Source organism: Pimephales promelas, chromosome 22 (genome assembly GCF_988280905.1).
Source record: "Pimephales promelas chromosome 22, fPimPro1.hap1.1, whole genome shotgun sequence".
NCBI classification, from domain to species: domain Eukaryota; kingdom Metazoa; phylum Chordata; class Actinopteri; order Cypriniformes; family Leuciscidae; genus Pimephales; species Pimephales promelas.
This window is the reverse complement of record NC_142790.1, coordinates 27,821,781-27,838,124: the sequence shown is the minus strand read 5'-3', so window position 1 is coordinate 27,838,124 and position 16,344 is coordinate 27,821,781. Positions and strand designations below refer to the sequence as shown.

The window sequence follows — 16,344 nt, the reverse complement described above, 5'->3', positions numbered from 1 at the left end:
AATATATATGAAGAGTTCAGATGCAAAAGCCTCTAAGTGCCATTTGAAATTTTCTTCTAGAATGATAATTTTTATCAAGCTTGTATATTTAAGTTCAGTGATTTCACTTAAATAACAATGATAATTACCTATTAATTGTTATTTAAGTGAAATTACTGAACATAAATATACAAGTTTGATAAAAATCATCATTAAAGAAGAAAATTTCAAATGGCATTTAGAGGCTTTTGCATCTGAACTCGTCATATATTACTTCAGATAATGTTTATTTTATTTCAAGTAATGAAGATGTTTTTTTACTATATTAACCTTGCCTAGTCTGCAATAAAACAATGAATAATGTCATTATTGACATACTAAGCAGATGCTCTGTTCTTGTAGTGTGTAGTGTGCTGCACTAGGTGTAATAAGTACATATACATTGGTCAGCCAATGTGTGCTCTGAGATTATTAAAACCAGTTGTGCACTACCTAGCACTACTCACCAATTGGTTTCTAATTTTTCAGCCATCTTTGTGTGTGTGTGTGTGTGTGTGCTTTAGGACTGGATTGATAACGGCCCTCCATCTGTGTTCTGGGTGTCTGCGTTCTATTTCACTCAGTCGTTCCTCACTGGGGTGTCTCAGAATTTCGCCCGAAAGTACACCATCCCCATCGACTACATCGGCTTTGAGTATGAGGTTTGTGTGCCAATTTTTTTTTATTTTTTTTATTTCACCTTTATTTAACCAGGTTAATCGGTTGAGAACAAGTTCTCATTTGCAACCGCGACCTGGCCAAGACAGGCTAAAAGTGCAAGGCAACATAAAATTACACATTGTGTACAACATTCAAGTGTATAATCACACATACAAATTTTCAGGTTCAATTAAAATGCTGAACAGAGTATAAAAATTTAAAACAACTTACTACTAATAACTTAGTACTAAATAAGAGCACAAGCAGTACAATAAGAGAGTACTTTTCGGTGATCTGTGTATTTTACACTTAAAGCCCTGTTTTTAAGATCGTTTATGTTGAAATAGAACGGTTCAGATTGAAATTTGGACACGTGCTGCTGGCCCGAGAATTTTCGGTTTCTGTGGTTGCCATCAATTTTTATCAGAAATGATCTTGAAACAGGGCTTTAAGTGTAAAATACCGAACTTGTCCTTTAATAAAGAAATGTTTATTAAACATGAATATACCAAAAACACCTTTTCTTTGAGTTTAGAATGTCAATGTTATTATAATTTTTTGAAAATATATAAATGTAATTTATTCCTGTGATCAAAGCTGTATTTTCAGCATCATTACTCCAGTCTTCAGTGTCGCATGATCCTTCAGAAATCACTCTAATATGATGATTTGCTGATCAAGAAACATTTCTTTTTATCATAAATGTCGAAAACAGTTGTGCTGCTTCACTTTTTTTAAACTAGGATATATTAATACTTTGAAAGAACAGCATTTATTTGAAATGGCAATATTTTGCGACACTGTAAATGTATTTACAGGTCAATTTAATGAGTCCTTGCTAATTGAAAGTATACGTTTCTATTGAAAATAATAATTAATGACCACTGACCAGTGGTGTATACATCATATGTGCATCTCTTTTAGGTCTGTAAGCAGGAAACTCACATGGAGGAGAAGCCGGAGGACGGGGCGTACGTGCGTGGGCTTTTCCTCGAGGGAGCGCGCTGGGATCGGGAGCACATGGTCATCGGTGAGTCTGTTCCTAAAGTTCTCTTCGACCCGCTTCCCATAATCTGGCTGAAACCTGGAGAGAGCGCAACTTTCCTGCACGAGAGCGTTTACATCTGTCCCGTGTACAAGACCAGCGCCAGGCGTGGGACTCTGTCCACCACTGGTCACTCCACCAACTACGTTCTGTCCATCGAGCTGCCCTCGGACAAGCCCCAGAAACACTGGATCAACCGCGGCGTCGCCTGCCTGTGCCAACTCGACAACTGATTTTCAGTGTGCCAAACATATGAAAAACCCCAAAACATTTAGCATATTGTGGTTCCTTTCAATATAATTGAATGGAATAATAAAACAAAATGGCTTAAAGCAGCATTGTGTAATTCTTTAGACAGTAATCAAAATGGACAGTTCTTGTTTTTTTTTGCAGTATTTATTATTATAAATATATAAATATTATATATTATTAAATATATAAATTATATTACATTTATAATATAATTTTATATTAAATATATAAATATTATTATATACATATATATTATAAATTATTTTATCTGTGCATTGTTTTTAAATTATATCCTTTTTAATCCTTAATCAAAATAACTTCCCCTCACTCTTGCAAAATCTCTTCTCTGATGACGTGTTTACTAGCGTGAGGGCGGAGCAACCTGTCAGTCACATGAGCTCCACCAATAGCAAACCACAACCAGCCAATCGTTTCCCCCAGCACTGAATCAACATTTTGTCTTGTTCGAGAAGCCATTTCACTCAGATAGGCCACAATAGAGCAACTTGCGCTTCATGTTGACTTGCTGATTAGATGTGCGGAAGCCATTTCTAGTTAAAACTCAAAAGTTTAATGAATGATGAGAAATAAACTCATTGAAACGCAGCTAGACACTTAGAATGCAATACAATGTAGTATATAACAACAAAATAAATACACCTTTTAACATCTGTCAACATTAGCATTCATCCTGCTTTACACTGGCAGTGAGAGTAATTGCACTGATCTGTTTCATAATGCAGTCTTTTTAAGCTATGGACAACATGAACTGTCAAACTTTATAATGTTCCCTGGTGTTTTTCAGCACAATGTCCTGCACACTGTGAGGTCTCAGGTCTCATCCTGAGACTGTAGGTACACAGGTTTGGCTTGTTTCCGCAGTCTCTGCTGAGCTCGCAGTTTTCTTCCTTTCTGAGTGGCCAGACCCATCGGTGGAAGATATGTCTGAGAAAAAAAGATTTATGACATATTAGTGGGTAAATCTCACAAAAACTGCCTGGAAACATTTCCAAGTCATATTTCAGAACCTTAAAAAAAATGTGAAGTAATAAAATAGTGGTCATAAATAGAGACCTAAATCTTTATAAACTGCCAAGAACCAAGGGGAATTTGCCAAGAGAAATTATGGGATATATAAAGACATTTCTTCATGAGATCACCATTCTATTCACAAAAAAGCAGTATTATTATAGAGAGCCTAAGTCCCGCCCCTCCGCTTCCGGCTCATTTCGGAAAAAATATGTATAGTAGTCAATGGCGTGAGACAACTTATCTTTTTCTTCAGTCTGAACTGTGCCCTGAATTACACATATGATGTTTGTCAATTTAAAAGATAATTCTGAAAGTCGAAAACGTTGCAGTTTGTCATAAAACAGAAGAGTAACATTTAGTTTTATGTGAAAATCGCTCAATGAACTACATCTCCCGGGAAGCGAAACAACGAGTGAGATCCGCTGCTCGTGTGTAGTGCAGTCTGGTACAACACACTCAGGTATGACGGCGTAACGTTACGATTATAACGTAAGACTATAGAAACAATGACAGACATTAGCCTCAGTAAAGTTAGCTTCATTCATTGAGAGAAAATGTGCGCCTTTGGGGTTTGTAGTCTTTGTAATTGCGTATGTTCACAGTCTTATACCTCAACGGTTTCACATCAAACAGCGATTTTCTTTACTTTAAAATGTATCTTTTAAATTGACAAACATCATATGTGCAATTCAGGGCACAATTCAAACGAGATCAATTTTTTTGTTGTCTCTCGCCATTGACTACCATACAATATTTTTCCGAAATAAGGTCCCATGGTGGTCGAACGGAAGGGGAGGGACTTAGGCTCTCTATTAGTGCTTATGATCTTATTTGGAGGTACTTACTGGTCTGGGATAGGGGTTCCTATAATGCAGTCCTGCCATGAAAAACAAAATCACCTGTTATTTGATAACACCCAAAAAATGTCTTCAAAATTACACGAATTATTTCTCAGCTCATAAATGAGGCATTTGATATAATATACAGACCGATCTCTATCCGAGCTTCACACTCTTCAATGCATCTCTGGATTGATTGTGGATCTGTTATCTATGACAGGGAGAAGACGTAAGAAGATGTTCTAGATATGAGCTCTCTCACAGGTCCTCAGGGGACATGAGGTCGGTCCACACCTGCTGGTTCTGTCTGAAGAGGGTTCGAGCCTCCTGAGCGATGTATTTCCGTTCGCTGTCGGTGTCCTGAGGAAGAGCAGACTGAGCTTCCCAACTGCGTGCCACGCGCAGGACCCTCCTGTAGAGAGACAGCACATGTGGACGAGACATCCGGACACCTGTCCACATGAACTAACACAACAGTACTATACATGTTAGAAGAACTTGACAAGAAGTATTTTGTACTTTTACTTGTGGTATAAGTCCCCACTATATATATGAAGAGTTCAGATGCAAAAGCCTCTAAATGCCATTTGAAATTTTCTTCTTTAATGATGATTTTTATCAAACTTGTATATTTAAGTTCAGTAATTTCACTTAAATGGCAATGATAATTACCTATTAATTGTTATTTAAGTGAAATTACTGAACTTAAATATACAAGTTTGATAAAAATCATCATTAAAGAAGAAAATTTCAAATGGCATTTAGAGGCTTTTGCATCTGAACTCTTCATATATATATATATACAAATAAATTAATAATCAGTGTGTATTTATACAGTAAGTTATATTAGTGCTGTCAAATCGAGTAGGTGCATCTAACAGTTTGTTTACACGTGTATGCACACACATTATGTAAACAAGCTTGTTAGAAGCGAATCGTGCGATTAATCGATTTGATAGCGTTAATATATCCACATATATGTCTATATAATTTCTGCAATTATATTCATATATAATCAGCAGCATGTCAGTTAGCATGATATATAAATATATATTACATTAATTAATTATCATTCTGCATATTTATGTTGAAATAATCCTTAATATGTAGACGTAGTATTAAATAGTATTGCGTACAAAACGTTATAAAAACAGAAAGCTGCGCGTGACCTCTGTGTTGCCGTTAGGTAAACTGGATGGCTGTCAATAAGAGATTTGTAGTATCCTTGACATACATTATAATTGCTACAGTCTTCCGTTTAATGCATTAATAATCTAGCCTCTCATTATCTCTAAGCTACTTTCTGATGAAATCAATATTACCTGTGTGATCAGATCAATACAGTTTATTTATGTGAATCTCCGCACTTCCGTACTCCAGCGTCCACGTGCTTGCGAGTGATGACGTCTCGAACTGCGGGGCGGGGGGGTTGTTTCATACTAGTCCGGAACGCTCCAATGTTGCGCATTCGCATATCTGAGAGATGTTTGCGGCAGCTACGCCTGCGTCGCTTTTGCGCATACTCCCTCGAACCCAAACAAAAAGAGAAACTGCGATCAATCAGCGGCCGATCCGCGTTTCTCTGGTTCCGTGCGGCCGTATCGAGTCCCTCAGGATCATCTCCGTCCCCCCAGAAACGGTCCAAAGGAGTGGGAGCCGGTAAAGGGGGTGGTTTTACCGGAGCCGGTCCGGATCAGCGCAGGTTCGGTTCGGGCTCAGTTTCGAGTCTGTAGGAAGTGATGCGGGGGGAAATGTCAACTATGATCATCTAATGACCCAAAGAGCATCAGAAGCACACAAAGAGAAGTCATTTCTCCTGCGTTTACACAGAGATTCAGAACCGATCCGGTTCGGCTGGAGAGTGGGATTAGCTTTAGCTTTAGCATGACAGCAGGGATGCGCTGAGTCGGAGCTATTTCATTATCTTTCCACAGGTAAATCAACACCAAACACCTTCCGGTCAGATATCCACTGTGCTTATGTCCAGGATTTACACATTTGATAGTTTACATGAAGTGTATTGTGTATAAATGATCCACTCTTATCCGAAGCTAACCAGCTAAGCTGCTAACATGAGATCAGCTCTAGTTTAAAAGGCTTTAACTGTCATGTTGAGTGTTTCATTACTCACAAACAGTCGTATATTAATATATCAGAACTATTAGTATAACTGTAGAGCTTGTTTAGGGAGGATATGTAGTGTATTTGCTGTATATATGGGCAGTTAATCATAATTTTTAAAGGGAAAGTTTCTCATTTATACCGATAGAGACTCTTGGCTGTGGCTCAAATCTAGTGAGCGACTTTGTTGAACAGCATTATTTGGGACCGAATGATGCTTTAAATATATTGTATAGATGCCCCATAAATATTTTTGACATGCCTATGTAGACAGCATCTGTCTAAGCATAATATACAACAGAGATTTTGTTAGAGGAAATTACATTTAATATCATATTGACATGGATTGACGATTAAATCCGAGTTGAAATGACTAAAACGAGATTTAAATTAATAACAATATATTAAAATGTGTAAATAAAAGTAGAAACAACATAATATAGCTTAACAGAACCTAGACATTTTCCAAATAATATTTTAGACATATTTATAATATTAATTCTTTACATTGTAATTGGGTCTTTCCTCAAGAAACTATATAGATTGAAATTTTAGTGTGGCGTCTAAAAGATTGAAAACCCCTACCTGTGCTATTAGTGTGTTTTTGGTTTGTATTGCTTTGTGTAATTTGGAGCGGCATATACTTTGGAAAATTAATATGCTATTTTTACAGTCCCATGATATGTCTTAAAGCATGTAAGTAAATATCCAATTGCCATCTTACTTGCATTCACCATCCAATAACTTCATTGAACATCCTGTTAAACCAGTAAATGCATCACATATTGGAAGTAAATTGGGTTTCTTGCTGAATATTAACCTGTGAATTTGTTCATGGCCTTAACCATGACCTTTTCCCCAAAGTGCTGCCCACATCCCCATCAGCTGTGTGTTGCTATGACGATGACACCTTTCAGGTTATATGTCATTTAATCGTGGCACTGGTCACATCAGCAATCCAACACCTCTAATGTAACCCAGCTCCGATTTAGCCTGTTTTATTTAGGTTAGCTCATGGGTATTGTGTTGTGGGTTAGTTAGTTTGTTAGTTAGAGCATGAGGATCAGGTGTGTGAAAGTGTCTCGGAGGATTGAGGTGTGTTTCTGTGCGCCATCTCATATTCTGATCGCTCTGTCACTTTTGCTGTGCTCTTCGTCTCAGGCTAGCGGATGTTCCGGCCGTCTCCATGGAGTTTCCTCAGATGACACGTCGCTTCACTGCTCGGGGATTTGGGTGAGTGTGTCCCGTACCACTGCACAACACTCTCGTTCCTGATCCATGGTGATGTAGTCGATCTGAGCCTGTTCTGATAGCCACAAACACACACAGTCTCATCCCAGAGTCCTCAGCGTTCAATATAAAGCAGGTCGTGTTGCTCCTGGATGCTGATTGGTCGATGCAGCGTTCCAGTGTTTATCATCCATCCGTAGAGGCCAGCTGTTAACGCACATGTCACTATAGACCTGCAAGCGGAAGGGTGATACTACTAGATTTAAATATTTAAAAAAATATTTGTATTATATAATAACCACTCAAGGCCGCTGCATGTCAATGTCCTTTATCTGTGAAATGGATCCTTTGTAAAATAAAAAAATAATTACATAAATATAATTAGTAAAAATAAATACAAATATTCTACTTTATAATTGTGCAAATAAAAAAAAATAATAATAAAAATATATATATATATATAATTTATTAATTATAATTTGTATAATTTTTTTTAAATCTTAATATTTACTTAATATTGATTTTATATTTTATTTATATATATATATATGTTTTTTTTATATATTACAGAAGTTAAAATGCATTATTATATTTGTAGATTACTTGTTTTAATACATTATACTTTCTATAGAATATATATGTTTTATAATATATTATAACTGTGCATTAGAGGTGCATTACAAGTGTTGCCATAATATATATATATATATATATATATATATATATATATATTAATAAACATTTTTTGTTAATTTGAAGTAAATATTCGACTTTATGATTTTGCAAATGATCACTCTTAAAATTCTTAATATAAAATAAAAAAATAAATAAATGTATATAGATATATATTATATCATATACTCAAATTTATATATATATATATATACACACACAATATATTGTCAGAGCTCAAGGACATTGTTAGGCAAAGGCTATAAATCAGTAAATTAGCACAAAAAAAAATGAGGCCCTTAAATATTGTATTCCCAATATTGGCTAATTATGGTACTAATTAGTATTTGACACACAGTTTGTTTATTTTAGATTAGATTGAATTGTCCCCATAAGCAAACTGTGTCACTGCATGAGAAAATAAATCAGAAGCGAGACATCCTGATTTACATTTCGTGTAACATTGAACACATGTTCTCATTCCTCAAAGTCATTGTAGAGCAAACAGCACACACGGTTATTCTAAGAACTTCAGATCGGATCCCTCGACGTTTAGCCTGGTCTGTGTCGCTCGTCCCGGCCTAGTAACACAGTTTTAGGTACGTTTGGCAATGTCATAGTGGAAGCTGCTGCCAATCAGAAAGCAGGAGGAGCGCCAGACTCGCCCTCTGAATTAAAGCTCTCTGCGTTCGGGCACACACCGATTAGTAATACTAGTTCAACCACCACAGTGAACGGACTCACCACACTGGTTAGTCTGACTCACTGGCAGGGCGCAATTCAGCACACGGTTTAACTGGCTCTCTTTGTTCAGAGGAAATGAGAAATCTGCGCACGTGATGATTCAATATTTGGTTCTTCAGGTTTGCCTTTAAAATTATAAAGGAAATTCACAAGTTAGGAAAGCAGTCTAGGGAGTGTTGACCACAGCGAGATGTGTGGAAGGAAGTGATGATCTGGTTCATCTAGGGAACTTTGTATTTTTTGGACTGACTTGGAAAGAGGAACAATGTGCGTTCAGTACAGATAGTCATTGTTCTTTGGAAGTGGGACGAAAAGGCTTGTGAGAATCTTTGACATTTACCCTCAGAAACAGCAGCTGGATTTTAATTCAGATTACATTAATGTGAGCATGAAATCATAATTGACTATCTATACTTAATATTACAGTGATGCTTTGTTTATGTTTTTATTTGTTAAGGAACAATGCACATTAACTGACATGTCTATCCATCATGTAAATGTAACATCTGCAGGCCCTGCCAGGTCGATGGTAAGAGAAGAACAAAAATACACATACCTAAATAAACAATGGATTTGTTTAGGAAAAGCTGAATCCAAATTCGTTTGTTTCAATGGGACCCTGTTCTCCATCTCACAATGACAAAGCATTGACTGTGATACTGGAGAAATGAATGTGTATTCCCCGCAATTAGCATTTTACGTCTGGCTTTCATTTGTTTAAAAAAGAGCCATTTGTGTTTTGTGTATATGTTTGATGGCCTATATGTGCATTAGATGGAACAGATTTTTTATGGCGACAAATTAAAATAGACACTATTCAATCAAGCATGAAGGAGGATACTATAGAATAGATGCATGCCTTCATGAAAGCATCATGTAAAGGATATTTTAGTAAACATAAACAGATGGATTATAGGCACACAAATGCAAATAAAATGACTGGCAACACTTTACTTCAAGGGTCCAATTCTCACTATTAAAGGAGTTGTTCACTTTTGAAAAAACTTTTGCTGATCATTTACTCACCCCCATGTCATCCAAGATGTCCACGTCTTTCTTTCTTCAGTCGAAAAGAAATTAAGGTTTTTGATGAAAACATTCCAGGATTTTTCCCCATATAATGGACTTCAATGGGGACCAAACGGTTCAAGGGCCAAATGAGAGTTTCAGTGCAGCTTCAAAGGACTTTAAACGATTCCAGACGATGAATAAGGGTTTTAACAAGCGAAACGATCGCTCGTTTAAAAAATAAGTAACAAATTTTAAGTTTTATTAGCTCAAATGCTCGCCTTGCTCTGTTCTGTGATGCACTTTCGTGAATCTCCTGTTCAAACTCATTAATCAAAATGAACAAATGTTTTTCTGAGTAAATTCGTTCGTTTCGTACGTTGAATGAACCAAATGACTCGGAAAAGGATTTGTTCATTTTGATGAACGAGTTCAAACAGGTGAGTCACGAACGCTCATCACAGAACAGAGCAAGGCGAGCATTTGAGCTTATAAAACTTAAACTTTGTTATTTATTTATTAAATGAGCGATCGTTTCGCTAGATAGGACCCTTATTCATCGTCTGGTGTCGTTTAAAAAGCTGCACTGAAACTCTCATTTGGACCTTGAACCGTTTGGACCCCATTGAAGTCCATTATATGGAGAAAATCCTGGAATGTTTTCATCAAAAACCTTAATTTCTTTCCGAATGAAGAAAGAAAGACGTGGACATCTTGGATGACATTGGGGGTGAGTACGTTTTTTTTTTTTGAAAAGTGAACTAATCCTTTAACTAGCTGCTTATTAGCATGAATATTACTCAAATATAGAGTGTGCGTGCCTCAAATATTGGCTGTTTATTAGCACACGTTTATGCCTTTATTCTGCATTAGCTTATTCTATTTACTAACAACTACCAGTAATCCGTGATAGTCGTGATTAGACCCTGATCTGAAGTGTGACCCTCTATAGACCATTTCACAAGATGTAAACAACACTGGTCCAGAAGCACTTCCTGTTTCAGTTTTTTAACACTACATAAAAGCTGGGATAAAATACAACCAACCGAACATATAAAACTGAATCAAAAAGTTAAACAAACATCTTTAGGATGTTTTCTTTACATGTGAAATAAAGAAAACAGTTACAAACTGAAACAGGAAGTGCTTCTGGACCAGTGTTGTTTACATCTTGTGAAATGGTCTATATTTGAGTGACCGGTTTGATCTGAATCTTCAGGGCATGGTGACTGCTGTCCGTCAGCCAGTGGGCGTCTAGCAGGGGTCCTGAAGGAAGACCTCCGAAACAGGACGAGGGAAACAGAACGAGAGCGACATGGGTCAGTGTGTGACTAAATGCAAAAACCCCACGTCCACTCTGGGCAGTAAAAGCGACGCTGGGAAATCTCACGGAAAGAAAGGCGGCACTGGCGGCGCGCACAAGGATGAAGTCGCCAAGTCCTCTGTCGACGTTATTTACAACGGCACCAAAGAGGTCACCGTGGAGGGCGGCGTGGCTCCGACCCTCTCAGCGCTGGACGTTCGGAGGGACCAGCCCACGCAGGACGGGGACGGCGTGTCGCTCGCTCGGATACACGAAATGTTCTTGTGTTATAAGGACGAGCACGAGGATGCCATCCTGGAGGAGGGGATGGAGCGCTTCTGCAACGACCTGTGCGTCGACCCGGCCGAGTTCAGAGTCCTGGTGCTGGCGTGGAAGTTCCAGGCCGCTACCATGTGCAAGTTTACAAGGTGAGTTTGATGTGTGGATGAGTTTAACAGCATACAGACAAGGTTAGGAGACACTACCGGGAAGTTTCAACATGGCTGCAATTATCTCATCAAACAGTATAGTAATATTGTGAAATATTAGTATCATTTAAAATAAGCGTTTTCTTTTGTAATGTATTTTAAACTGTAATTCAGCATCATTACTCCAGTTTTCAGTGTCACATGATCTACAGAAATCGCTCTAATATGATGATTTGATGCTCAAGAAACATTTCTGATTATTATCAGTGTTAAAAACTGTGGAAACTGGTGTATTTTTGTAACATTATTTAAATGTCTTTACTGATACCAATCCCAGAATGCACTGCTTCACAAGGAAATCCATCCAAAATGGCATGTGAAGCACTTGTGGGAATCATTCAGTGTTCATGCTGCTGTGTAATATACCAAAATGCAATGCTCACAGATTGATCTTCTATTTAATGTGCAACAAAAGACATAAATCATCATGTGTAACCGTTCTTTCGTTGTTTAACAGTCAAAATTGATTATCGTAATTACTCAAGTCATGATAACTGGATGCTACTTGCCTAATTACACATTTGTAAGATATGGTCGAAGCAGAATGACAGGATTACATTGTGAGCAGCCACAGAGTTCTACAGCACAGCATTGTGGGTATTATAAGGGTAAGAGGCAAAGATGTGAATTTCATTTGATGAAAACAAAGCAATAAAGTGAGATGTTTTCACAGTTGTATTGGTGAATAGCAGTGGTGTCTGCGGGCGCAGATGTTACACTGGTGAGAGATCATTAGTCACTGCAGTTCCTCCACACACACACACACACACACACACACACACACACACACACTTGCAAAGATTGCTTCATCTCGTCAAAGTGTTGCAATGACACCATGTGCAGGCGTGTGTTTGTCAGGGTCTATTGCACATATTTCACTCGACATGAAATGAAAATTCACCCTATCGATTTTATAAATGCATGTTATTGTGAACAATTCATTCATGCATGTTTAATTTTCTTAAATTTTTGATTTGATCTGTTTATAAATGCCGAACATCTCCAATATTTTTGTCAGTTTAAACACCGCCTTGTTCTTACAACAGACTGCATGCTTTCATTCAGGTCCAACTCGTGCACAGAATCAAGTCCATGACTCCGCCTCCGACATGTTGTTATTCTTTTTTTATAATCTTTCACTTGGAGATACGTCACAATACAGAAGAAAAGATCTCCGCTACTTCCGTTTGTGGGTCAAAAGTCAACAAATGCTTCTTCCACTGTGGTTTATAAAATAAATAATTAATTTTATACACACTGCCATTCAAAAGTTTGAGGCCCCTAAGACAGTAAAGTGACAGTAAAGACAGTTTGTACTTTCTATTCCTCTTTATCCTGAAATAAATGTGTCACGGTTTCCACAAAAATATGAACTGTTTTTAACACTGATAATAATCAGAAATTTTCATTGAGCATCAAATCATCATATCAGAGTGATTTCTGAAGGATCATGTGACACTGAAGACTGGAGTAATGATGCTGAAAATTCAGCTTTGATCACAGGAATGATATAATATTTCACAATATTACTGTTTTTATGGTATTTTCAGTCAAGTAAATACAGCCCAAACTTTTAAACAGTTTAAATAATGATTATTAATCATCTGGTGTTTCTGGACATGTATGGATAACATGTTTATAAGCAATTTATACTGAAAAAAATGTCATTAAAACTACACCTATATTAGTTCTATGAATCAAGGATGTTCTAGTTAATTAAAACCACTAAAAATATATTTCAGCTAGTTGCCAAGGCATAATTTCGCATTTTTATTTAGTTAAACTTGATGTACTAAAATAGTAACAACAATAACTGATAAAAAAAAGACAAAAACACACAACAAAACTAAAATACAAAATAACCTATTCACAAAATGATCTATTATCTATAGTAATAGCATGAATCTTACTCCTCTTACCTAAAATCTAATAAAAAATTTGCATTCTTGCTTCAAGAGTCATTCTCAGTTGGAATGTCAAATGTGTGTGTGTGTGTGTCCATGTTTTTCTATCCCGGTGGGGACTTAAACCTGAATGCACACAGACTCATGGGGACTCAGGCCCCGTCCACACTACTGCGTTTTCGTTTAAAAACGGAGATCTTTTGCTACGTTTGCACCTCCCGTCCAGACTAAAACGGGAAAAACGAAGACCTAAAAAAGTTTAGAAACGCTGCAGCTCCGTTTTGCGTTTTGAATCTCCGGAGGGCGTTTTAGTGTGGACGAGACAAAACGGAGGAGTTCAGAAACGCTGACGCTCGGCTCCATGATTGGGTGTTATCAGTCCCTGATTCGTCAATCACTAGGTGCGTTCCGTTCGACAGGGTCCCTACGCAGTGTTCACTGCTCCCTACTCCCTGAATACGGTATATCAGTTGAAGTGGACTTCACTGACTTCCACTGAAGTGATGTATCGATGTTCCCCTATGCCGTTTGCAGTGCCCTTCGAACTGAACGTGTTCGTTCCCTTCGAATTGGAATCTCGCTTAAGATGGCGAAATACCCTGTGAGGTCCACTTCGCAGTCCACTTATGGTCGAATGGAAGCACCCACTGTTTACACCGGCACGCGCATGCCCAGTGTTGGTGAATGGTCACGTGATCCCTGTTTTCAGTCGTTTTAATGTGGGCGGAGATCATTTCTAATACGCAGATAAAACGCTGGTGTGGACGGAGATTGTATTCGTTTTAATTCGAAAACGCAGTAGTGTGGATGGGGCCTCACTGTGGGGAACCTAAAGAAATGCAGAATGTTTCCTGTGATGGGTAGGGTTAGTGTAAGGGGACAGAATATACAGTTTGTTTAGTATAAAAACCATTATGTCTATGGAGAGTCCTCAGAAAGAGAGTAAACCAGACGTGTGTGTGTGTGTGTGTGTCTCAGGAGGGAGTTTGTGGACGGCTGTAAGGCGATCCAGGCCGACAGTATCCCGGGAATCTGCTCTCGGTTCTCCATGCTGCTAGAGGAGTCTCGAGGAGAGGAGAGTTTCAAAGACCTGTACCGGTTCACCTTCCAGTTCGGGCTGGACGCGGAGCAGGGCCAGCGCTCCCTCCAGCGCTCCATCGCCATCGCCCTGTGGCGGCTCGTCTTCACGCTGGACTCGCCGCCGGTGCTGGAGCGCTGGCTCGACTTCCTCTCGGACAACCCGTGCGCCGTGCGCGGCATATCCCGCGACACCTGGAACATGTTTCTGAACTTCACGCAGAGCATCGGGCAGGACCTCAGCAACTACAGCGAGGACGAGGCCTGGCCCAGCCTCTTCGACTCGTTCGTGGAGTGGGAGACGGAGCGGCGGCGGAGGGAACGAGCCGAAGAGGGCTCGGAGGCGGATCCTCCCGAGGACTGCGAGCCGGGGCCTTGAGGCGGATGGCGTGTGCGCGCGCGTGTGTGTGTGTGTGTGTGTGTGGAGGTGTTTCTGAGCCCGTCACTCTCCATCCGGATTCTAGATATTGTTATGAGATTTTTGGTCTTATCGCATTGGGCATCCCAGTGCGCTCTCTTGACTTTTGTTTTAATGAAAGGGCTCCAGACGAAATGTTTTTTAAGCACTTTTATTTAAGTTATTGCTGTTGTTCATTTCATTTGTTTTAAAATTCACATTTCATCCAGAGCGGTTTCTTCTCGCTAATGTTTTGGGATTCTCCTGCACGCCAAAGAAAAGGGAATTCTGTCAGCTGCCTAACGAGTTTAAATACACACACACACATACACACACTAACACAACAACTCACACATACACTCAAAAGCACACGCACACTCTTTCTCTCTCTCTCCCTCACACACACATTTATGCACTAAAGAAACCCACACATGCATATGGCAGCAGAACTGCTGTTCTGAACGGTTATATTCGGGCTTGTGTCGGCTGAGGAGTGTGTGTTGGTAAACCTGCTTCTGTTGACTGCAGTGATTGGTGTATCGAAGCCTCAGCCTCATTTCTCATGTTCTTCTCATCACTCATGTCCCTTCTCATGCATTCATTCATTCTGCTATTCACTCATGTATTCTCAACGGTCAGGTGTGTGTGTGTGTGGGGAAATACAGATTAATTTGCAGTTGGATGTCTGCTGTGAGCTTTTTCTTTTCTTTTACCGTTTACATTATTTTATTTTAATTCAAAGTGATTTCATTTCATCTTTTGTGTCTGGTTTTATATAAATGATACAGTTTATAATGAATAAAAATGTGTTGAACATTGGATTTTGGTGTGTCTTTTTTAAATAATGATTCACTTTTTGATCTGACATTTAGTGATCATAAAGCATATAGTTTATTTTAATTAGCACTATGCAGTGGGTGTCTTGATATATGGAGTACACGGTTTAACTAAATTGTTTTGAAGGTGGAAATAGGATTATTATTCTCAGTATATCAGTTAAAAATGTAAAACTTGGATGGATTTTACAGACCTCACTCCTTTTAGTTTGAATGGATGTCAACGTTTTACTGAAATCTGGCAGTTTATTAAGAAATATTACAGTTGCTATTGTAAATATGTTATTTCTGGAATATTATTTTATTTGGTAATCAATTCATAGATTTTTTTTTCTGTGTCCTTGATATTTCCATCATGTTAGTCTTTTGTAAAATCTATTTAAATAACAAAAGGAAGTGACATCACTTTGGAGGGAAAACAACAGACACAGTTATCAATGGATTTGATGGATTATGTGGTATTATCAACATTTCAAAGATGGTTAAAAAATGATTCAGTTTAAGTTGACACCATCGTTCTTCCATGAACAAAAGGCAAACTTTAGCTCTTTATTTGCGTTCTTCAAAGCTCCATCCTTTCAATTTTATCCAAGAACACCGTAAAAAAAAGTGACTGACTGCTGATAGTTGCACATTATTGAACAAGCACTTTACGTTGGCCTCAACAGCCGCGTCGGCGGGTCTTCTAATGAGATTCCGTGTTGTGATTGGACAGCAC

At 38.3% G+C, this 16,344-nt stretch overlaps 3 protein-coding genes across 3 annotated transcripts in view; 2 read left to right on the top strand and 1 right to left on the bottom strand.

Moving 5' to 3' along the window:
* Nucleotides 1–2,055, top strand: part of dnah3 (dynein axonemal heavy chain 3) — a 47,997-nt gene extending 45,942 nt beyond the window's left edge. Inside the window, exons 61-62 of the mRNA XM_089125941.1 lie at nucleotides 543–680; nucleotides 1,603–2,055. Of these exons, the coding sequence (XP_088982067.1) occupies nucleotides 543–680; nucleotides 1,603–1,956 (492 nt within the window). The 3' untranslated portion in view covers nucleotides 1,957–2,055. The remainder of the gene's footprint in view (nucleotides 1–542; nucleotides 681–1,602) is intronic.
* A 468-nt stretch (nucleotides 2,056–2,523) lies between these two features.
* lyrm1 (LYR motif containing 1) lies at nucleotides 2,524–5,305 on the bottom strand. The gene is made up of 5 exons (XM_039684570.2): nucleotides 5,169–5,305; nucleotides 4,141–4,311; nucleotides 3,997–4,057; nucleotides 3,853–3,884; nucleotides 2,524–2,920 (listed from the first exon to the last, which is right to left on the bottom strand). The coding sequence occupies exons 2-5, from the start codon at nucleotides 4,306–4,308 to the stop codon at nucleotides 2,807–2,809; spliced, it is 375 nt and encodes a 124-aa protein (XP_039540504.2). The 5' UTR covers nucleotides 4,309–4,311; nucleotides 5,169–5,305; the 3' UTR covers nucleotides 2,524–2,806.
* Nucleotides 5,306–5,331: 26 nt separating this feature from the next.
* Nucleotides 5,332–15,611, top strand: dcun1d3 (defective in cullin neddylation 1 domain containing 3). The gene is made up of 4 exons (XM_039684550.2): nucleotides 5,332–5,780; nucleotides 7,129–7,200; nucleotides 10,841–11,352; nucleotides 14,295–15,611. The coding sequence occupies exons 3-4, from the start codon at nucleotides 10,937–10,939 to the stop codon at nucleotides 14,770–14,772; spliced, it is 894 nt and encodes a 297-aa protein (XP_039540484.2). The 5' UTR covers nucleotides 5,332–5,780; nucleotides 7,129–7,200; nucleotides 10,841–10,936; the 3' UTR covers nucleotides 14,773–15,611.
* The last annotated feature ends 733 nt before the right edge of the window (nucleotides 15,612–16,344 follow it).